The 24,447-nt window shown below is 43.5% G+C and overlaps 2 protein-coding genes across 3 annotated transcripts; one reads left to right on the forward strand and one right to left on the reverse strand.

Moving 5' to 3' along the window:
- Nucleotides 1–57: 57 nt before the first annotated feature.
- Nucleotides 58–10,719, reverse strand: sh3bgrl (SH3 domain binding glutamate-rich protein like). The gene is made up of 4 exons (XM_012834414.3): nucleotides 10,487–10,719; nucleotides 3,778–3,963; nucleotides 2,340–2,420; nucleotides 58–970 (listed from the first exon to the last, which is right to left on the reverse strand). Exons 1-4 carry the CDS (start codon nucleotides 10,529–10,531, stop codon nucleotides 935–937), a joined length of 348 nt encoding a protein of 115 aa, XP_012689868.1. The 5' UTR covers nucleotides 10,532–10,719; the 3' UTR covers nucleotides 58–934.
- A 1,384-nt stretch (nucleotides 10,720–12,103) lies between these two features.
- On the forward strand, nucleotides 12,104–15,924 carry hmgn6 (high mobility group nucleosome binding domain 6). Of its 2 annotated transcripts, none has more exons than XM_012834416.3 (6): nucleotides 12,104–12,260; nucleotides 13,281–13,307; nucleotides 13,480–13,509; nucleotides 13,744–13,791; nucleotides 14,380–14,505; nucleotides 14,953–15,924. In XM_012834416.3, the coding sequence occupies exons 1-6, from the start codon at nucleotides 12,246–12,248 to the stop codon at nucleotides 14,998–15,000; spliced, it is 294 nt and encodes a 97-aa protein (XP_012689870.1). In that variant the 5' UTR covers nucleotides 12,104–12,245; the 3' UTR covers nucleotides 15,001–15,924. The 2 variants fall into 2 exon arrangements, with proteins under 2 accessions (XP_012689870.1, XP_031443402.1); XM_031587542.2 differs by having other exon boundaries at nucleotides 12,105–12,260; nucleotides 13,747–13,791.
- The last annotated feature ends 8,523 nt before the right edge of the window (nucleotides 15,925–24,447 follow it).

The raw sequence follows: 24,447 nt of genomic DNA on the forward strand, positions 1-24,447 counted from the left end.
ACAGGCTAACAAGATATGAAAAGCAAGCAATACAAGACACAAGACATGACACACAGGTCACAATACCATGTTTTATTTCTCGTCTCCCTTTCATAACATATTCATATTCATTTTTGGCATGTTCTTCATCTTTCTTGCGTTCTATCTTTCTTTATTTCTTTTATTTCCCCATCAAGTAGAAAACTGTGCACTATAACAAAGAGAGTACAAATAACAGAAGCAAAATAGACACACACAGTGATATACACAAACATTTTCATACAAAAAGCACAATTAAGACTACTGTAATCGGCTCCATTGTAAGCAAGAACTGATCAATCTGGGGAAAATGTTACATATCGTTGTCATAGTAGCCCTTTGACTTCTAATTAAAAGGCCATGGGGGAATTACAAGCAAAGGGTTAACAACTTTAAAGGCTACAAATATTCAGTGGATTGTGCACTGTTGTGGAAGAGGCACTAGGACTTGTGTCCGTATTACAATGTGACACAGGTAACAGGACATATAAATGATTTTACTGGAAGTCTGACCACATATTGTTGTCTGACCGAATAAACTCACCAAAATACACATTCGTTAGTGGCAGTTATTCTGACAATCATGGACGGTGGACAACAGAAAACTGAATGGCTAATAGCTACATGATACTATCCACTAGTCCTATTATCTGCACAACTACAGACAAACAAGAACACATGTGGACAACGTCAGAAGGCAATCATGTTTAATGACAGAGACAACAGAGCTCATTAAGGAGGAATATAGAAGTCGACCGAACTGGGACAGATGAACCAATGTGATTTTTCGGGATCTGTTCATAGATGAAGGGTAGACTGGAGAAGTTCTCCAGGGAAGCTGAGTTGCAGTACCAGAGACAGCAGGGTGGGTGATGGGATGGAAATGAAGAGGTGGGGGGATGGATAGAGAGACAGACTACTGCAGTGCTTTTTTGGCAGCAGCCTCTGCCTCCTGCGGAAGAGAAGAGAGAAACAGAGGTTAGACCAGCACAGGACTGAGAGACCAGGTATGACTAAAGTCCTGGCTGAGAGGACATTCTCATGAAAAGGTGAAGTAGTATACTTTTCATAAACACTTTAGAGTATTACAGTATGTCATTTTTTTTGCTTGAGAAACTCAAAATCAGTTCTTAAGGTGACCGCACGTCCCTAAAGGCCTTGTGAGCGAGCCTCTCATAACATCCTGGAGGAGGAAAATCTGAGCCAAAAAAGGCCTCTCTTCTCCACCATATCTCTCAATGCCCCACCCACTGCAGTACCAGGCTGAAGAGTCAGGGGGCAGCAGAGGGTTGCATGACTGCAGGGCTTGTGAGAGCCTGTGCTCTCTCTCTCTCTCTCTCTCTCTCTCTCTCTCTCTGATGGTGGCAGACAGACAGACAGGATGCTGGGTCTACTGATGCGTGAGCCTTTATGAGGGGCACAGCTTAATTAACGATCTGCCTCCCAGTGCTAGACTGAGCCCTTACACACACACACACACACACACACACACACACACACATACAGTGGACACACACGCACACACACATACACACACACACACACACACACACACACACACACACACACATGCACACACACACACACACAAGCACATGTCTAGTTCTCCACAGGGACGGGCAGTCTCCCCAGTGGGTAGCAGCCTGGCCTGCCAGTTCCCATAGGGCCTAATGCTGTTGTTGCCAGTACTTGTGTCCAGATCGCTTCACACTGCTCTGATCACACATGCCGCCTGTTACAAGGGCTGCAATGGTGAGGACTGTGTGTGTGTGTCTGTGTGTGTGTTATGACTGCATGTGCAGATTTGTGTTTCAGTATGTTTTTGTCACAGTCTCTGTGTGTCTGTGTGTGTGAAAGTGTTGATAGAACCAAATATAGCTATCCTACTGTTATTTTGTATCATCTTTTAACATACCACTGGATGTGTGACCTGAACCATTAGCATCTGAACCCCTTCCCCCCAGATAGCCTCCTTCCTGCTATCACCCTCTGTCCTCTGTTCTCACCCCTCCCCCCACAGGTGAACCCCCTTCCTACCACTACCTATAGGGTGTGGTTTCTGTATTCTATCTGACTGAATGGTATAAATGCCAACACATTCATCACGTGTGTGTGTGTGTACATGTTTTAATGTGTTTTTGTGAGTGTCATGTACGGATCTGTGCTTGTGTATGTTTGTGTTACAGCCTTGTGTGTGTGTGTGTGTGTGTGTGTGTGTGTGTGTGTGTGTGTGTGTGTGAGAGAGAGAGAGAGGTGAATTGAGGAACATTCCACTGTATGAACAAAAGTGAACTGATTCAAACAGACATTAATACCCTCACCTTTGAACCCGGGGGAGCAGTCATGCCTAGGAATGCGTAGACAAGGTTGTCTTCCCTGGCATTAAAAAAGGCCTCGTAGTTCTGCAAAATAGAGCAGAAAACAAAACAAGGTTCATAAAAATCACAGTAAGCCTGCCTTGCTAACAAGGGTCACTGTCCCAGGGGTTGTACTAGTTAACCTAGAGTGTGTCTGATCAGTGTTATCATGGAAATAAATCTGACTGTTGTTCAGTAGCCTGTGGAAACAGACAAGGAATGTGTCTGGCTTGGTGAAAACAGATAACCATTGATTGGGCTACCTGTGTGTGTGTGTGTGTGTATGTGTGTGTGTACAAACACACCAAACTTTCAATTTCAATGATGGGCAACAAGCAAAGTCCATCGCGCAAGAATTGAACCCATAGTGTGGCATCTGGAAGCATTGTGCCGACACACCCATGTTTGTGCCCAGGATCTTGCTCATGGTATTAAATTAGTACAATTATTTTGCCAAGTTATTAAATTAGCTTTAGTTCATGCGTGGTGGACTTTCCTCATTGCTTTGCTCGTTGTCAGTTGCCCGTTAGTGAAATGAAGGCCCATAGAGGGTGTGTGTGTGTGTGTGTGTCCATTCCCATGGCAGGTGTGTTTGTCCTAAGGCTAGCCATCTCCTTTGTCTGCGAAATTCAATGCTGCTCGGTTTTCATCTTTTACCAGTAGAGATTTTGTTCCATACCAACTGTCTGACTCATACACATGCACTAAACAAACGTGCAGACCTCTGGCTTTGAATGAAAGCTTATGTATAGATTAGTTCTCGCTCGCACACTGATAGAAAGCCTTAAAATACAACCCGTTCGTTTTCACAGCTCATTTTCACTAGCGATCAAAGAACTGTGATAGGCAATTACAGGATGCATGGCGGCGTACTGTTTTATGAACTGGGTGTCAAAGGAAGATTTCAAGTTTGGGTGAAGATGTCATGTTTTTTATTAGCACGTATTAAGTGTGCTTCTAAACCTTTGAATCGCCTTGAGGAGGATATTCATCATGTCATGAGTGAAGTTCACATATTTAAAGTGACTGAAGCAGTGGGCCATGCATTTTTGGAATACTCGGGCTGACTGGCTTATCATTCAGTGAGCCTACACAAAGAAAACAGCACCGGCTCTGCAATCAGCAACTATAATTTCATGTGTGTTTTTCATGTGTGATTTTGTGTGTGTAGTTGAAAAGGGGGCCAAGTAGAATAGTAAAATAAAAGACCCTGCTTATCTTCAAAATATGTAGGTGTAGAGGCCGATACCAAGATGCACCGATATAAGAGATCTCTACACACTTTACAAGATCTGTACACACTCTACAAGATCTCTAAACACGTGCTTGAATACATGTATACTACATGAACACAGAGAGAAGAGCGGTAATATTTTAGTGTATTTTGGGGCCTTTGACTGACCCCACAGTATTGCTCCTCATTAAAGATCTGTGGGGGCAGCGGATTCCCTGTAGTGGGTCTGGAATCTTCTGGAACGTTCGCACGCATCCATTTCCTGTCACTCTCATTGTTGGCGATATCACACTCATCGAACTTTATCTTGTTGGCCTCCAAGAATCCCATGACATCCTGCTGCTGTTTCTTGATCTGTGGGATACAGTGGGAAGAGAGGAGATTGGTGTTTTTACAGTTACACACATAAGAGAAGACACAAGTCACTCCAAGAACAACCCACACCTGTCACTCCACCACCTCTAGCCATCTGAAACCTCAGCTGAAAGCAGCTCTTGACATCTGAAGTTAACGTGATTAAATGTTCACTGGTGAAACTGTTAGTATAAATATAGTTAATATAGAAGAGCTGGCCAATACACTACGGAAGATTTAAAACTTTGAGTCAACCATTTCAGCTGTATCCATTTGAAACATGTCAAATCTGCCTGTGGTTGTAGACATGCACCTTCCATGCTGTCTGAAGTTGTACAATAGAGCGATCGGGTTGAAGTGGGTAAAGTCTAGTAACATTTTATAGACGTGCCCTCATATAAAGGTCATAATCTACTTTTCAGCACTTTATGACTGTGTTGACTCGTCTGAAAAGAAGTGTTACAGTTGAGAGGAAGGAAGTTGGTCTATTTTGCTGTTCCTCCATGCTAAGCCCAACTTCTTCCTTTCACCACATGCTCTACCACATTCTAGTGAGAGAGCCGCAGTTCCATGTGACTCTCCACCCTCACTTGAACCAACTGCAACAGCACAGCAGAGCCTCTCAATGCAGTAAACACGAACACTGAGGTAGCCATTCTCCACAGGCCATGACAGGTAGCACATTTGGCTTGGAGGTTCAACATGAATCTGCACTACTTTCACTGTTGTAACGAAACACCTTCACTCCGCCACTTGACCTCATTCTCATCGGCCAAACATCAGCTCCAGCCGTGGGGAATGGCAACGAGCCTCGTCACGCTGGATAAAACCATTTGCAGAGGAATGCAAGCAATTATTATCATTACGATTATGGTAACGCCAGAGCTACCACTGGGCTCTGACTCTGACTGCAAGAGGAGCCAGGAAATCCTCTCATGTCAGCAAAATACTTAGGCTTCGTTTGTTTTATTTATGACCTGATCTGTCCCATGGAATGCAGGGAGATGAATGGCCTCCTTTTTTTGTGTAATCTCTCCGCTCTGACTTTCTCCATTTTCAGAGGGGTCGGGGGCCGACCAGGCGGAACGCAGAAGGCGGAACGAGCGGCAAACAAAAGCCTGTCTGTGACACACTTCAACCTGCAGATAAAGGGGGAAACGACAAAGAGGAAATGGTGGCTTGACTGGCTGGGTGTGCTTGCTTATGTCACCCAGAAATAGGGTGGCGGCGAGTGCAAAAGAAACTGAGAGAGTGAGACAGAAAATAAGAGAGAAACGGATATTGTGAGTAACAGACAAAGGAACGCAAAGATGAGGGAGAAAAGATCAGATGGGAGAGGAGATAGAATCCCTTCAGAAGGCACAGAAAGATCCAGAAGTAATAATGTTCAGGCGCTGAGGTGTGCAGGCCTATATCTCCCCACGGGGCTCCGCGTAAGGGGAAAGGAGTGCCTGACTCGGAGAAGAATGCCCCTAGAAGGAGAGACGGAAGCCAGGGCGATCTGCCTGCAAGGCTCAGGGCCGGGAGGAGGGAGATGGTCAAACCCACGCCAAATATGGCCAGCTGAGAGGAGTCAAGCCTGTGTCAGCTCAGCTGGTGCTGCTGCTACCACACATCAGCAAACAGCCTAGGGAGGAGAGAGACAGACAACCCTGCACAGATGGGTGAAGGGGGTGCAACCACACAACCATTTCAGAGGTTGCAGGTTGCAGTGTATGTGTGTGTAGTAGTTTGGGTGTGGACTGCCAATGATCAGTCTTTATTTACCAATCCCATTATGCTGCAAAAACAAACAAATTAGACGTTGCGTACTGGCCTCAGGGAAGGCAAATATGTGCAAATGTGAGTCCAGGAGGTCGAGCCAAATGCAAAGCTTGCTAGTTTGATAATGTTGGCAGAGGCATGGAGAAGGAAAGGAACTGAGTAACACAGCTGCTGTGTCGCACTTTTCTTGATGCAGGTCTGCTGGGAACATGGCTACACACCATGGCTCAACCTTTTCCTGTGAAAGAGTGGAACGGGAGGACAGCTTCCCCCCTCGTTTCTGCGCTCTCGTTCCTGCTCCTCTCTGTCTTTCCCTCTTGTTCTCAAGAACTGCGGTCACAAAACCCCCTTTGTACCCACGCCAAGCTAAATTAATTTGGAAGGGAACTATGCCAAACTCCATCTCCCACCACCTTTCTCTGTGAATTAGGTCTGTGCCCCTCTTTCTCGCCTCACTTTCTGTCTCTCTCTCTCTCTCTTTTTTTTGTCTCTCAGAATCGCTCCTCTGTATTTGTGCTGCTCCATAAGATAATTGGCATTGTGCTCAGTTTATCCTATTAAAAGGGGTGCGGTGATAAACAAGGGCCTGCATTCCTGAGAAAACATGTATCAGTCTGACTGTGAAGCGGAAAGTCCGGATGTACCAGTGCGTATCTCTTTACACAACTCGGACACATTTACTGTTTAGGAAATACAGTCAAAGTCAAAGGTCTGACATTGCCAGTTATAACAATTAAATAAAACTATTCTGACTGGGCAATAAGGCTTGATGAGTTCATTTGTAAATGAATGATTCATCAGAAGAGTTTTCATATGCAGCACTGTGTTTAACTCATGACCATATGTGGACAACTCTCACCACCACCACCACACCTTTTTTATAACACCAGATAATCTACTCTTTTTTATCAAGATAAGATGGCTGTCATCTTCCCTGTTCAGGACTACGTGATGTGACTCACACAACAGCACAACACACCACAACAGCACAACACACCAGGCCTGCCATTCCTCAGTCACGTCCTCAGCTGAGTCACCTTTCCGCCAGGATTATCAACAGAGCCTCTAGGCCCTACTACAATCAATATCCATCAGTGGCTTTCTAATGGCCAGCGCTATCGATTCTCCAGTCTGTCTTCTCACTGTGCCAGTACACAGAGCACAGAGTTCAGATTAGGGGCAATTAGCAGCACAGAGGTGGTAAAGAGCAGTACGATCGTTCAATCACTCGCTCCCAAAGTGATTCATCAGGCCCATATAGTGTGGCCGTCCTGAATAGATTTTTAACAGTCCTGTTGGGCAGTACCTTCGTTCTGAAGACCCAGCTGGCTCAATGAAGGATTTAGGCTTGGTGTATTATTTACTAGACTTTTTCTAAAAAAGAAACTAAGTGCTGTGGTTTTTATCCAAGTGTCTGCTCTTACTCCTACCATCTGTAATAATCTGTCTGGTTGTTAAATTAAAACCAACATGTAGAATAAGCAGTTATGTATTCAGCTGAAGCAGCCAAATGGACACACACACACACACACACACACACACACACACACACACACACACACACACACACCGCACAAACTCACGTACACACAGACTGTTGTGATAATGACTTACACAGACACTTCAAGCAATCTGAATTACAAATGCGCCCGCTAACAACCTCCCATATTAACAAAACTGAGTGTGAGGATCCTGACCTTCTGCTGGTGAAGTCAAACTCCCTCAGAGCATCACAAACCTAGCATGCGCTGCCAGTGGAGTGACATCATCAACTCAGAGAAAAAAGGGACCTTGTGTTCTCACTATGTTTGGGTTACACACCCATCCTTCTCAGGGCCAGTGTACTCTCAGAGAAGTCCAAAAGTCCCCTCTTAGCTTCTCTTCACCGCCTGACATTCGGTGCCTTGGCTACACATGGGTTTTCCGTTCTCAGGGGCTTGGATGGATTCTGGCTTGCTCTAAGGGCTCCAGTTTGTTTGTCTGTTTTGGCCATCCAGTAGTGTTGCAGTCCCACAACAACGACTGACTCACACTGATAACAAAGATGGCCCTCACCACCAATAGGAAATAGAAATGATGGGTCCTACAACTGCACATGCAAGATACAGGGTCATTTCTAAGAGGGTCATTTATATCTCAAATAGACCTTTAAGGAAGCCAATATGTGGAAAAACAAAGGTATATGGAAAAGCTCAGTTGGAGTAACTGAATTTGGGCTTAACTCAACTGAATTTTGCTTCATATGCACATATACAGGTATATTAGGAAAAGAAATTGTTTTCATGCCATATACTTTTAAAGTGTGTAAGGTTACTTAACTGTTATAATGTATTACAACAATGGTGTTACAAAATGCACTTAGGATAAGAGTTCAGATTAGGATAAATACTTAATATGATGTGGGGCGGGCCCCATCACACACACAACACACAAACATACACACAAACACACACAAACATACACACACACACACACACACACACACACTCACACACTCACACACACACACACAAACTCTCTCTCTCACACACACACACACACACACACACACACACACACACACACACACACACACACACAGAAACATGAACATGAACATGAAAATATACACAAACGCACTCATGCACGCATACTATGTTGGCTCGTAAATTAGTTTGAGCCACCTATGTAGACTGCTCTTCATGTTGGAATAGTTGGGCGATTATGAAAGACTAAAGATACAAAGGCAAGACCTCTAAAACTGTTTACCATGACAATATTGCCTCAGTGTTCAGAATCTGTACAAATAAGCATCCAAAAAAGATACCTGCATTACAATTGACCTTCATAATGACACGGATTAAAAGGCACAGCTAGCTATCCGAACAGAGCATCACGAGCTCCAGATGGTCAGAGGACAAAATCAAATTAGCTTCAACTGAAGTTTAGTTTGGTCGGGCCTTTGTAAACCTAACACACTCTGGGAACAGTCCCATCCTCTCCCTGTAAACAGATAGAGTGATGTTCATTGATCAAATAAACAAATTGATTGATTGATTGATTGATTGATTGCCCTTTCTATGCAGTCCGCTGTAAGGAGGACAACTATTCCTGAGTCTCTGGCCGCCAGCCGGCTGTATGTGATGAACTGCAGGCTTATAGGCTCAGTTGTGCAGAAGCAGAGCTAGGCATGGTCATAATGTCTACACCAATACACAATAGACCTGTTTGTCTTTCTGTCTGACAATCTACCTGCCCAATTATCTAACTATTCATACATAACAATGTCAATGCATTTACAGGCAGGGGGATCTCAGAAACGGTATCTCTGCTGGCCCTACGATAACAGGACATAGTTAGATAGCTAAGTCTACAAATGACCAGCGAATGTACATCAGCAATACACTGAAATATTACACACATGCCCCCACAAACATTGAGACGATCCTTTGGAATTAGCCAGTTTATGCACACTTCCATTTCAAGTGTATGTAAGTAAACTACTCTGGGTCACACAAAGCTGCATACATATCCAATACTGGCAACAACAAGCAAGTATGGTACACTTTGATGACAGACATAAAACCACCAGAACAAACATACACATGCATCTATATTACATCTTGGGATGTGGCCCAAGTATAGGGTGTGATGCAACCAATGAACTTATAATTTAGTTTCTTTACACTTAGGCCACTACACTACACCTATAGCCCAGCTGCCACTATTGGAGGCTATGGCATGTGAGCATGGCCCAGTACTTTCAGCAAATTCTTACAGATGTGAAGCGCTAAATCTACATCACCCTCAAACTTTGTTGAGGTTCAGGGCTATTAAGCCACACACTCTGTGTGTTCATGTAGTGTGTGTGTGTGTGTGTGTGTCTGTAATAACTTTGCTCCCTATCAGCTTTCTCAGTTTTCCTTTTTTTTCAGTGACATTCCTGCTCGGGAGCCGACTAAAGCCCCATGGTCCCATAGGTCCCGTTTAGTGGAGTTGTGCCCCCCCCCCCCTAAGATTGATGTGAAAAGATGGAGTTATGTAACAGGTCCTCTGAGCATCATACTGCTGCTTAACTCCCCAAGTTAGGGAAGGAACCAGCTGGTCACAAAAGGTTGCATAATGGGCTTCCAACATCACTAGAGTCCCCACACCCGATGAAACACTGTGGGTCTAAAACAGATAGTTTGGACCCCTGAGTATGATATGCTTCCCACCCTACAGAATAACACTAGCCTGGACTCAAGTTACAGTGACAGACACACTGACTGTTCAGCAAGTGGCCCAGCATTGACTTGCAGTCTTAGCACCTTATTTAGAGTCACTCAGACCCGTTCCTTCACTAGCTCTGGTTCACGGGAGGAGGGGGTGGAGAGGGAGAGAGTAGGAGACTGTTTTGCAGAGCGGTATATGCGTGGAAAGAACTTTTTGTGGTACAAAAACACTGTATCAGAGGATTTTTGGCCGGCTCCTTAAAGATCACAGCCAGCGGTTTAGCGTTCTAAAACATTCACACTCCAGTAAATGAGCTTACATACTGTGCAGGAGGGATGTTTGTTTGCAGGCAAACCTGCTCAGATCTGTCAAATAATGAACACTTAGCCTTAAAATCCACATTCTGTTTGCAACCAAATGCAGAACCACACAAAAGCTACTGCTTCGCTATCTATATCATGGTTCAGCAACTGAAAGTGCCCTGCCTGGCCCTGAAATGCGGCGATTCTCTGTCAATTCAGGAGATGAGTGAATGAGCGATGCGTCTTTTACTGAAGGTTCTTACCGATGTCGATCCGGAGGACGATGCTATGTAAACTTTGATCACCATGTTCTTCTGCAAAATCCCTGCGTGGTGCCGAGACAGTAATCCCAAAAAAACAGAGCGATTGTAAACAGAAAGACACACTCGCAGTGAAGACAGAAGAAATAGACAAGCTCCTGCAAAAAATAATTTCTATCACTAACAGCTGCAATCTGTGCAGAGGCTTGTGTTCCAACCCTTGATGGACTTCAATATTTTCTTAAGCCTCCGCCTCCCCTCCCCCTGTACTCCGCCCCCTCCCCTTTCTCTGCACTCCAGACTCGGTCATCCATTAGTGGCCAAAGTTTACCATCACCACCTTTACTCAAATGATTACAATTGTATTGCCAGTACGTCTCAGAACAGTGGGCTCATTGTAAATCGTTCAAATCACGTACTGGAATGAGGAAGGCAAACACATTCCGCACAGTTCAAATGTCACCCCTAAATGTCATCTTTGTTGTGATTACGGCTTTCGTGTTGCAATACATTCGTTGTCTTTGTTTTTTCTTAACTGCTGCTTCTTCCCTCGGCCTAGTCAATTTACCCCTGTGTCAGCAACCAGATGGATGCGCTTCAGGTTCAGAACCGAGGGGCATTGTTCACAACAGCCGTGATCATTTGCACTGTTACCGGGGAATTTGACTTAAATTTGACATCAAATCCAAGTCACTGTAGTCTGGCGCCCCTTGGTGGTGAAGAGGGTAAACACACCCAGTGCAACATTGTTGCATGCCATGTGCACAAATATTCCGGTGAAATTGGATACTTTTTTATATTCAGTGTAGCGAGTCATTTTTGCTGTCATGCACTTAGAGTATTCTGGTAACAAAACTTAGTCTACATGTCTATCGCGTGCCTCCATGCACGTACATAATGGCTGTTTCTCGAGGACAATACTTTGAAGCACGTTCCACCATAACAACGTCAACGCTCATCATCATTATATTTACAAAAATGTAGAATTTCAAAGCACGTTGTATGCGTTCTTATCAAAGGGACATGTACTGTATGCGTGCAGATCGCTAGGTTACGACCGTGAGTCTCCATTCTGCAGACCATTTGAAAGAGGATTAGGCTATTCTTCTCTCACTGGGCAGAACTGTAGCCACCTACCGGCGTCATTCCCTCTTTGCGCTTGTAAAGGCTTTTCTTCCCTAAATGAATTTAGAAAAGCCGACTAACAAGAATATGACGAGCAAGAAGGGCGCCATTTTGGACGAAGGGCAAGATATCAGAATGGCACTTCCTTATGTGCATTCTTTCATTTCGGTAGTTGTTATTGAACCGAAATGGATATAGTGAATAAGTAAAAGACAACTCTTGCTTCGTGTGGCAAGCATTTGTGTTTAAATGACTCCAGGTCCTGGAAAGCATTCGAATTTATTATTTTTGTGGTGCTTAATACGTGTGCAGTACACATCAGTTAGCCCATGATATATAATTTCTTTATTATTATTTCTTCCCTCCACTGCAATAAATATTTCGCGCGTAAAGAAAATACCGGCTTGGATATTCCCCTTCATCTTGGGCTCTCACTGGCAACTGCTGATTGGCCTAGCGCACATCAATCACGACTTAGCCGCACCCCTCCCCCCCATTCAACCACTAGCTTTAATGTCCCTGTGTGTTTACTACACTACTTCGTATAAGGAGACATTCGCCTTTTACATGCAGTGAACTCTGCAACAAAGCAGTGCTTTTTAGTATTATTTTAACGAAAACCCTTCAGGAATCCACAATGCCCAAGAGAAAGGTACGTAGTTTACTGATTGTGCTATTACTTTCAGCTTCTGAAATCAGAGAAGCCTAAACAGCTATTGATAGCTCGCTATTTATTGTGAAGCCATCCTCACAACGAAGTCTTAATTATAAACCCATTTGTTTGCAAAATTTCGCATGGCGTGTAAAAACATATCGTGCTTTTAAAATGCGATTTTCCTCTGGTGAAATTAGCAACAATCGAGCTCTAGTCGTGGTAAAGAAGGCTTTCTTAGAGCTGTTCAGTCCTGCCTGTAGGGTCTGAAGTCTAGCTGGGTCTCCATGCTGGTAAACCTGAAGCAGCCATGCTTTGCAGCTCTCGGACTATCCTCTGTGTGCAGCGTCCGAGAACAAACGCTTACCTAATCGACATGACCACTCTTATGACCCCAAAAGCGACGCCTCAATTCGAAAAAAGAACATAAAGTTTCATTTAGAGACGTTAAACGCCAGAAATAACGCTTTAAAAACCTATAAATGTATATTTTTTCTCTTTGTTCATGTCGCCAGATGGCTGTCATGACGCCTTTTTCTCGCCAGGTGGCGATGTAAGCGTTAATTTCGGCCCCTCCCCCCTCTCCCGGTTGCCCTCCCCCAGCGGCGTGTTCAAAATTCCGGGGTTGGTTGAGTAGAACGGGGGATAGTGCTTGGGGATGCAGAAGGTGTCACGATCCCTTTGTGCATTCAAATCCCAACCCGAAATGAGGCTAATACAATGCGACGCTAATAACTTATTTACAGACCTAGCACGCATCGCTATATTAGACCTTTGAAACTGCTTCTAAACGGATTATTCCTGCACTAAATTCGTGGCAAGACCACGCTGACCTATCAGGTGAACGGCTGTAGGTCGAAGAGGTGTGTTGTGAATGTCATGCATTCACAAAACAAACTTTGCCAATTTAACATGCACTGTGATAAATGACATGGTAAACACATGGTTCAGATATTATCTTATTTTGAAATATAAAAGTGGCAAAACTAATTACTTTGCTCTTTTTTTCTCTTTTTACAGGGAGCCGATGGAGAGACAAAGGAAGAGGTTTGTGTTCTCTCACCTGTTGGAAGTTTTTTTTCTTCATTCTCACAAGTTTCTGTTTAGAACAACATTTGTTGTTTAAAGGTGTACACAAATGTCAGTAACTATTTAGTTAATTTAACCATTAATTAACTGAACAATTAATAAATGTTTTAATCTTGTGTCGTCTCTGCAGCCGCAGAGGAGATCTGCAAGATTATCCGCGGTAAGTAAAATGAGCATCTCTAGAAATGTCTCTGTTGCTATGTCTCAGGCATAATATAAAATGTCACTGTATATAATAGTTATCACATATAAAAAGTAATTCTCCATTTTATGTGATCTGCATTAGCAATAATGTTGTTGTTCAATTTGAAATGCTTCAATTAATTACAGTGTTACTATAAAGTAGAGGTCTTTGTATCGGTGTGTATGACTCTGTGCTTATGATTCTTGATAGAAGCCCGCACCTCCAAAACCCGAGCCTAAGGCCAAAAAGACAGCCAAGGTAACCCACATTAAGAACCTCTGCGTACACACACACACAGTTCCACATATCTCATGATATTGCACCCTTTGTATTTAAATATAAAGGGCAAAAGTTATGTTGTAGCCAGTGCTATTGCAACATAATTAAAGTATGTTTACAATGTTGTAGCTGTTTGTCCTTTACAAGACATGTGACATTTCTGAAGTCTGATTACATAGGCATCGCATTAGGGAAAAACTTTTTTTTGCATTTGTTAGAAACTTTTTTTTAGCTCTACACTGAAATGTATTCTGGATAGTAAATAGTGCTATAAAGTATAAAAAGTGTAAGATACAATATAAAAAATAGCATGTAGGGTGTACGCATGCATTTACACATAATATATATATATATGTTTATTATATATATATATACACAAATCATTTTGCATCACTTCCTATTTGTAGCAACTATTACCATAGATCAACTCAGATCAGGAACCTGTTGATGTGTAATGAGTCTGAAAGCTTTGTTTTTCTTATGACAGTGCCCCTAGTGGTGAAAAGAGAGAATACAACCAAATGTTGTCAGATTGTTAAGTGCCTGTTGTTTTGTCAACATCTGCAGAAGGACAAGGCAGTAAACGACAAGAAAGAAGACAAAAAGACCAAGGCGAAAGCCAAGGAGAGCACAGAGCCCGAGGCCAACGAGGAGAACCATGCAGAAAACAACGGAGAGGCCAAGACCAATGAGGTGTGTGTGTGTGTGTGTGTGTGTGTGGTAGGGTGCGAGAGGGATCACAACCTCTCGCTGTATCATTAGTAAGCCTCTGAGTATGTTACACAAGGCAGGGGGGGGCCTGTAGGCCAGGCGTCTAATTTCACAAATGCAGCCCAGGTCGCAACTGCAGTGTCCAGTTTGGACCATGTGTCTTGATCAGTGAGGCCAGTGTATGATGTTGGGAGGGAGTTAAACTGCCAAGGAAGATCAGGGAAGTATCTATTTGAGACCACCCCCTAGCTTTGCTTTTCACAGTAGAAGAAAAGAGTTAAAAAGTTGACTGAACACTTGTTTACACTAATTTTAAGCTCTGCAAATAATTGGGTTGGTAAACACAGTGTGGAGTGCTAAAACAAAGTTTGGCTTTAGTGAAGGCTTTAAGTTCTAGCAGGTGTATTAATTCTCCCCACCCCCTCACAGGTCGAGGCAGCCCCCGAAGAAACCAAGGAGGAAGCCAAGTCCGAGTAACAGCACTGCCACCTCTCTCCGTTACCTCCCTCTCTTTTTCTCCTCCACTCCCTCTTTCTTCTTCTCTACTTCCTCTCCGTCTTCTCTCCTGCCCATGCTCAGTCCCAGGAAAAGCCCGAGCCTCCTGTGTGGTTGCCCCGACTCTCCAAGGCGTATTGATAACAGAGGAATATTTTTATCGATGATTTTATAAGTATCAGTACAGATTTTTAGCACAAACAACAAAAAAAAAAGCTAAGCGTCGGAGCGCACAGCCCGACTTGCCGCTATCATATCAAGAGTCTGCGAGCAAGACAAAACACACACACACACACACACACCCACACAAAAAAAAATCCTTTTCTGTTATTTTTTTTCCTTCTTTTTTTAAAACAGCATTCATGATTGTTGATAGCTTGTCTGGTCTAGGAAGAGTAGCTGCGTGTAAAGAAGATTAGTGTGTGTTGTCCTCTTATGTTTGCAAGCCGTCTCCTTTACTGTAACCCCTTAAAAGTTTTAACATGAGTGATATATCTCTCTTTTTTTTTAATGACTTTTCATCTGTGCAGTGGGTTTTTCTGGCTTTTTCGTCTCTTGTCCAGATTGGGGTTAATTTTGTTTCATTTCAGTGTATTGTCCATAAAGAAAGAGGAATAGAACATTTGACAACATTCCAAGCAGTGCAACATGGAACGTTGAGTTAATGTAACTCTGGAAAAGAAAAGAAAAAAAATCCCTGCTGAAACAACAACAAAAAGAAAATATTTTGTTAAAACAAACGAAACTAAACAAAAGAACCAATACCAGCTTGTTCTAGGTCTCGCTGTTCAAAACAATTTTCTAAACAGTAATTTTTTTTTAGGATTGAATTTCATGCAGGTGACTGTAAACCACTCTGATGTTCTGGATGTCTCTTAATAAAACAAAACCTTGGAATTTTCCTCACTCTGTTTCAGGGCAGGTTTGTTGTTTTTTTGGTTGATGTTGTTGTTCCTTGGAAGTAAATGCTCAAAAGACTGCATGTAGGGACCTATGGTTTCATATACCTATTTGGAATAAGAAAGAATTGCAGGAGAAATTTCTGAATAATGTAGTTAATAATAATTAGCAGTAATTAAGCCTTAGGCTTTATATATGAGTTGTATGTGTTTAAAAAGGGTATATGAGCTTGAATCAGAGTATAATGAAATGGAACATAAAGAATGCGTGAGATTAGAACAATAACAAAAACACCTGATTTATAATGGGTATTTCAAGTATACGGTTTATTGATAAACCTGGGTAAGTTAATTCACAGTAAGGGGTAAACCTACTAGTAGAAGAGCCCTCTAGCTTCATTCTCCTAGTAAAACAGCCACAGGACTCTTCTTTTAGGAGGTTTATCACTTATTCTGAGTTAATTTACCCAGGTTTGCCACTAAACCACGCACTTGGAATATCCCCCAGGTATGAAAAAAAAAACCATAAATTACAAAGTGGTAAACCTGTATGTACAAAAATGCTTCTTAAAAGCGTCTAGAAGCTCTATCGCTCCGATATGGCCTGGCAGGGAATTCCTCAAATTTGGCCCCAGGTGCCTAGTTGCGGACTGTATGTCTACACAATACAGTAGTTTTGGCGAACTCTATTCTCTATTCACGTCTTCAAAGTCAAATAGTAACAAATAATATAACTGACAGGACATTGTTACACAGAGGCCTTGGCTCGTTCGGGCCGTGCTCCATGGCCAGCCTCCCCAAGAGGTGTTACCCAGAAGGGCTCTCACCCCTGCTGGCACCGACCCCGTGTAGAACTAGCACATAGTGATGATGACATACGTCTGCAGAGGCTGGGCATTACTGAGGAGGGTGGGGGGGGGAGAGTGGGGATGGTGTGTGTGTGTGTGTGTGGAGGGGGTGATGTGGTGTGTGTGTGGATGGGGGGGGCGACCGCGTTAGGGTGAGGAGTTGGATTTGATGTGTGTGTGTGTGTTTGTTGGGATTGTGTATGTGCGATGTGGTGGTGCGCCATGGCAGATGGGAAGACATGGCGTGCCAGAGAGGGCTGATGGACAGGACAAAGGCCACGGTGTTGAGGCTAGTGTCTCAAACGCTCGCTGGCCATCCGACCCACTCTGTGTGTGTGGGTGTATGTGTGTGTGTCATTGGGAAGAGCTGAAGGCTGACCTTGTCTGTGCAAACACATGACCTCATCCCTCTCTCCTGTCTCGTGCGTCCCTCGCTCACGCTGCTGAGCTTGTCCTATAAACTATTTTTTTTTCTATCTTTCCATTCTCTCTCTCTGCACTCTTTCTTTTTCTACCTTTCCATTCTCTCTTTCTCTGTTTGTCTCTCTCTGTCCCTCAACACAATGAAATAGCAAATGCACCAGCTATCTCCCACTTTGCTAATATTTCCCCTCTTGTGAAGGTCATAGTCATTATCATCTAGACTCTGAAGAGCATGGCCTCTAGGGTTGTGAATGGATCAATCCACCGTGACTCTGGACTGCTAAGTGAATTCATTTAGATAAGGCCCTGGCAGTACTCCGGTCCCTGCTCTGGTGGGTCCACAGGTTTTCATTGCACTCCATTAACCTCCTACAGCCACTGATTGACCCAAGAGACACTTCTGCTGACCACGGGAAGGTGGAACGAACAGCTGATTAAGAGGCTGTGGCCTACGGACCTAACCGCTCACTCAAGCTGCAAATGGCTCACTGCAATTCTTTTGCCCTCCAAATTAGAACAGAGCTGGCTATCGCAGCTAGATCTCTCTACTTTAGCAAATGCGTCCAGCAGGCACAAAGATTTGATAGGATCAGTGCCCTACCCTTGTATGGGGTAGACTATTTCTTAGGTTAAGGGTGTGGTGGTGTGTAAGGGAGAAATGGGGAGGAACCTGGATAAAACTGTAGCCTGCATTGTCAGTCACGACACTGAATTCAAACCTTCACCCGCAGGCATGGCAGGTGGGTGCTGGCAAGCGGGCTCCAACCCGTGGGTTTTCTGTTGCCTCGGGCGCCAGGGAGTGAGGTGTACTCACTGTACAGCCCTATACTTACAGGCCACTGTTACACTCTCTCAATCTCACTCCCATCTGAGCCACCACACCAATGGGATGGAACCGAATATTGCTATTCTACTGTTGTAAAAGACATGGACTCGCATTATTTAGTATCATCTGATTCTGTGACCCATACCCCTGGATGTGTACTCACTAAGACCTGAGCCATTAGCATCTGAACCCCTTCCCCCCAGATAGCCTCCTTCCTGCTATCAACATCAACATGTTATGTTGCAGCATTATGCCAAAATCGTTTAAGTTCATTTTTCCCCCTTATCAGTCTACACTCAATATGACACAGCTTAAACAGGATTTTAACATTTAGATTTTTTTTAAATCACTGAAATATTACACTGATATAAATATTCAGACCCTTTGCTATGACACTTGAAATTTAGCTCAGGTGCCTCCCATTTCTCTTGATCATCTTTGAGTTTCTACACCTTGAGTCCCCCTGTGGTAAATTCAATTGATTGGACATGGTTTGGAAAGGCGTGTGTGTGTGTGTGTGTGTGTGTGTGTGTGTGTGTGTGTGTGTGTGTGTGTGTGTGTGTGTGTGTGTGTGTGTGTGTGTGTGTGTGTGTGTGTGTGTGTGTGTGTGTGTTGGGCTGACCTGGGCCTCTGATTAATCTCAGATGTTTTATGGCGAGGCAGTAATGGTGACGCAGCAGGAGAACCATCTGCCTTCAGACCCGGCCAAAGGCCATGGCTGGGACCTCCACCATTGCCGCAGGCAGCACACACACACACACACACACACACACACAGACCCCTCCTTTCTATTATTTATTTAAATTCAGTCAGCAGGAAGAGATGGCTTATAAAACTATTCCACTAGATCATAAACAAGTAAATGGATAGGGAGGTCATGCTGACATTTTGCAGAACAGCAGGGCTATGTCAGTCGATTTGATTTGAATTGGCAAGTGAAAGCCCTCCCTGCACAGTGCCATGGTGTATGCAGGCAAATGGGAAGTGGGCAAGGGTGTGTGGATATAAATGTCTGTGTGTGTGGATAGCTCTCAGTTTGGGTGAGCATAATGTTTATAAGGGGAGTGGGCATCCCCAGTAGGTCCTGATGGGCATAATTTCCCCTCAGAATCATACACACACACACACACGCACACACACAAAAACGCCATTAAGCAATTGGAGCATAAGCAGCATGACCCACTTCCAGATCATAGACTGGATACGTGTATATTACGGCCACAGACATGCTCCTCAACATTATTCTACAATATAAAGCAGGAGACTCTCCCTCTTTTGCTCTCACTAATTGTGTCCGTCTGTCTGTGTGTGTGTGTGTGTGTGTGTGTGTGTGTGTGTGTGTGTATGTGTGTTTATGTGTCTCTCTCTGTGTGTGTGTGTGTGTGTGTGTGTGTGTGTGGACATCAAAGGCCTGAAGACTGTAGCTGAGCTAACCTAAAGGACTCCTCTCATCCGCACAGACACACACACACACACACGACGAATAACCACTATCTCAGTACAGCAGTCAGTGTGTTTGTGATTTTATTCAGATTACATTGGGATCAACACATTAACATTAAAAGTATTTCTAGTCAGGTTGCAATTCAACATTTCGTCTTAGTCCGCTAGTAGAGATTTAGCCTGCCTCGACGAGGAGCTACGGTACGCCCTGCTTGCCTCTTCTGAGATGAGAGAATTCGTGCCGATGCCATGCGCGAAGCGCTTCCAGGAAAGTATCAGAGAAGGCAAAGCTCCGTCCCAGGAGAGCCCAGAGAGATCTGAGCGCAGACAGAAAACAAAGAGCGGGGAGGGTTTCACTGTTTAGGCTAATCAATGCTTTCGCGATGCCGCTGCTAATTGCCTCAAAGCGGGAGACAATCTTTCCCCTGAGAACGTGATCATGTCAGGTGTTTGTGTGTGTGTGTGTGTAATGCTCAAATGCCTACACATGCGTTTGCAGTTCTGTCCTCGCAGTTCTTAAGCCTGCAATTCATTTTGTCTTGCATTCAGCGTTTCTCAGCGTTTATTTTAAGAATCCGTATGAAATATGGATGGCGTGGAGGCTTCCTGTGGTACCATCTCTGACTCATCCTCCTGTCAGTCAAGACAAGTGTCAATGGGCCTGCCAGCATCCAGTATCCAGCGCCAGTGTCTCCGTTGCCCAAATATTGATATTTAGAGGTTATTTATAAGCCCAACAGGCAGACAGTCGGGGCAATGAGCCATCGCATGTGTAATGTACTCCAGAGCTTCTCATCCGGCAGCTTTAAAAGCAAAGTAAGAGAAGTCATCTGCGTTTGGAACAGCGTTTTCTCAACGAAATTGAGAAGATGCTCAATGAGGAAGTGCAGAAGGCTAACGAGCTGCTTGTAGATTAATGCAACGTCTCTCGTGTTCTCTTACTCGCGCGCCCCACCAATACTGAGTGTTCTGCATGGCGGAAAAGGCAAGGGAATAAATCGGGATTGATTAAAAGCGAGGTTAATGGCACTGGAATCAAGCGAAGTCCACTTCCGTCTAACTGTAAGAGTGTTGAGGATATAACTATTCTGACAAATTAGACAGCCCATGTTAAAACAACCAACATTTCCAAGTCCAGGTGAAATGTATTTGTGCTGCCAGACAGACAATCAAGCGTCCAACAAGCGAATTGTTATGCAATGCTGTATGCCGTGTCGATGGAGTTGTTTGCCTCATGCATATTTTAAAGAAAACTGCTTTGCTGGATCTGGCAGCAGCTTCTCCAGTGTAATGGGTTTGTGTTGGATAGAATTTGAGAAACAATTTAAGGAAGACGTAGCATGACATGCCCCCATCACACACAGACGATAGATAGATAGATATGCCTTCTGTCTTTGTCAGAGCGCAGGGACCTACGTGTAGGACTGTGTTTACGTGTAGAACAGTAATTGAAGAGGAAGAAGGTTGCTTGGTGATTGACTGTTATCTCTTAGCATTGCTGGACTGCGTGACTCACTTGTCCCCGCCGTGAAATGAGTGAATCACTTTTGCTCTTACCTTCGCGTTCCCAGTGATTGCAAGCGGGCGGGCGTGACTCACGAATGGTGGAGGTTTCCCTAACAACTGCCAGATTTCAGTTGCATACATATATGGAATATTTCCCAGCTGTAATCATTTTGGGGTGTTGGGAAGAGCTAACTGTTAACGTGTGGGCCAGAGAGGTTATCGTTTTAAAAATGTGTGGATTTCTGCTGTACAGGCCCATAATGTGTTACTCGTTTTGCATTTGTGTAAGATCGCCTGAATTTCTGACCACAAGAACAGGAATAAAATCGTAGGCTACATGATTGAGAGTTTTCAGAATGTTATCCAGTTTCACGTTAGATATATTTTGAACGCAGCCTGAGGTTTACAGTGAGGCATTATGCTACATGAAATTGGCATAACCAGTAGAGGGCACTATTGTCCAATCAAACACTGCCAGCCCTGCGAACACAATCTAGGTTTTAGCCGAAGAGAAAGTAGGCCTACCAGCTCACAGGCGAATATATTGGTGTGCTGTTAGTGATGAAGAGATTCGGCCGATTATTTGGACTTTTAAAGTATAAAGTAATAATTAGATGTAGACCCACTAACACATTGAAAATGCCCTTACAAATTCTGACAGAGGTAGAATTTGGCTTATGAACAAACTAATGCTGTTGGCCCTTCTGGGATCGAATATTTATTTTAAAGTAACACTATGCAACAATTTGACACTTTTTGAGGTATGGTTTTTTAGGCAGAGTTTTGGTATCATCCTCAAATTCATTTCGATAGCATATGGTCATGTGAAAGACAGATAAACACCTGTGTCTTTCCCACTAGCCATCCAGGATATGCCCTATGTAGTTCTGTGTTCCGGGCTGGAACACCCTGCAAAAATGGAAGAAAAGCTTTCACAGCATGACATTGCCAGCTATACTGCCAAAAGACACCAGTTAGTGTGTTGGCAAGCTTCTATCAGTGTCAACTGGGCTGTTAGTGGTGTTTGCAAGGGTTTTGCACCTTTTAGGTTGATGGCTTGCTAGTATTTGGAACAGAACTCCTTATTGCTGCTTTAAGTGCATACCAGAGTTTGAACTAATTTGTCACAAGAGAGACACATTGGCAACATTTTCAGTAATCTGGGACTCATGGCAAGTCATTTTAAATAGCCTTCAACTCCGTGTTTTGTTCTACAAGGCTTCAAGATAAAGAAACTGACGTTTCATGATGATTCCTGTCACTGTTAAATTGACTTTTTAAATGTCACTGTCTTATGAGAAAACAGTCACCATCTGCACACGTGTACCAACACCACCCCTTCCGCTTCTCTCTTTCTCCTCATTAAAAAACCCAGAATTAGAACCTCATCAGGTAAGCAGATAATACAAGCAGTGTTCTGACAGTTAAGAACGCAAAAAGAGGGTATGCGACATATGCAGGACATATGGGCGCCACACGAAGGAGGCGCCAAAACAATGATGGGCTAGAAAATATATGGCCTACGAGCTACATTTTAACAGGAGACTTCTTTGTCATTCTTTACAAATTGTCATAGGCTATATTTACGATATAGTATACGAACAAGAATGTGTCAGTAACCAACAGACAGGCCCATCACTGGTCACGGTTGCGCACCGGGCCGGCTCCAATGACTAGCAATGCTGAGAGTTGACTCAATGTCATTGTAAAAAAGTGAGTATTTACTCGTCAAGATAGCTCAAGTGAAGATGGAAAGAAATCTGTCAGGGACGCACACAATAGAGAAAGAAAGGGGGAAAGGAGAAGACAGGTAAAGTAATAAAAGAAAAGTGTATGGATGAATGACGACAGGTAAGTTTTAAAGTGAAAATCCCATGGTAAGCTCGAAGTCCAATAGGCAATTTTATTCAGACTAGCTAAAGGTTAACTAGGTTTACACTGAAAAATGGGTCTTGTTGGCTTATTTAAGTTTTTGGTCCAATCCCAGGGCTTTATCAGAACGTGTACAGACGATAAAAAGGGAACAGTGTAGGTACCCTTTTTGCTTTTCCTCGTTATGAAATGGAGGGATGCTAGCGAGCTTCCCTCAAACAGAATGTCTGTTTTTCTGGAAGTTCAGTCTCAGCTTTACGAGCTTGCCTGAAACTTTCATGAATGAGAAACAACGTAGTGGGAACACAATAATTGTGTACACAGGCCTGGAATGTCTTTGTCCAGACCGCTTCTGTAACACCCAAAAGGCGAAGATGCTCGCCCATAAGGTCGCTAGCTAGATAACTGGGTGCAGTGTTGTCATAATGACGAGTTCTCCTCTCTACTGCTATTCCTCTCCTTTTGCATGTCTCTTGCTAACACAAGACGTAAACAAATTAAGTGACGTGTGGGCAACTGTCTGGTAATGCCCAGGAGAATCTGATGGCCTACTAGAGTCTGAAATTTGAGTGATGTCAGGCCCTCTTGGTGCGTTCAAGTTCGAGCTGTCAAAACATCTCCAAGTAGACAGCTCTGTCAGGAAGATAGCCCAACGTTGTTTATCATTTTAACAAATTGCCATTGATGAATACGGGACTCAGACACGAGGATGCAGAGGCCAGGGAGAAATATAAGCAGGTAACATTAGGTGGAAGCACCTAATATACTTGTACAAGGTTAGCTCAATTCTTTCAAAACAGTATTACAGTGAATTGTGAGGTTCAATTGTGAAGTTGTTAAATAACGGTTGGTTAATTATTGCATTCAGTGGGGAAAAGAATAGACTCAAAAAGTGAAAGGCTTCTTGATAGAAAAAAAACAGAGCTCGATATTTGAAAAAATCTCACACATATCCTACAAATTCTTATACATTAAACGATAGTGATCAGATCTTTCTAAAAATAGGTTCCTGGAACTGTGAGAAGGGCAGGATGCACCTCTTGCTGCCCAGCAGGCCTTATAATGCAGCCTGCCACTGAGAGACAATGAGATGTGATATTCCATTTGTGTGTTATGTATTACATATTATTTCATATTTTCCTCTTTTCTCTATAGTGTTAAAGTTGAAGTTGCCTTTGTGTTTATCATCATTAGTTTTCAGGTATAGGTCCTATAAATTATCATTCTACTGTTTGGCCATTGTGTGTAAAGTCATGCTGGTAAAGCAACCTTGGATTTGAACTTCATAGGGTAATATAGAACCTTCCAACAATTCCCTCTAACAGCAGATAAAGGAATGACCAATACAACTAATGTCAACATACACAGCATGCCCCCTTCCCGTCCCAGTTTTTGTGTTTGTGTGTGTGTGTGGGGTGGGTGTTTGTGAGGAGGTTTTTTTGCAAGTCATTCCAGAATTACACCATGCAGTTTAGAAACTCCATCAACAGCCATTTAAAATGGTTTGTAGGGTTCATTATAACATCTTCAAATGGAACCTCAAGTTAGCAACACTCTAAATACATGTGTGATTGTACCCCTTAAAGGGCTAGAGTGATCAAAGCTGGACCCT

This window comes from Clupea harengus, chromosome 20 (assembly GCF_900700415.2).
Source record: "Clupea harengus chromosome 20, Ch_v2.0.2, whole genome shotgun sequence".
NCBI lineage: Eukaryota > Metazoa > Chordata > Actinopteri > Clupeiformes > Clupeidae > Clupea > Clupea harengus.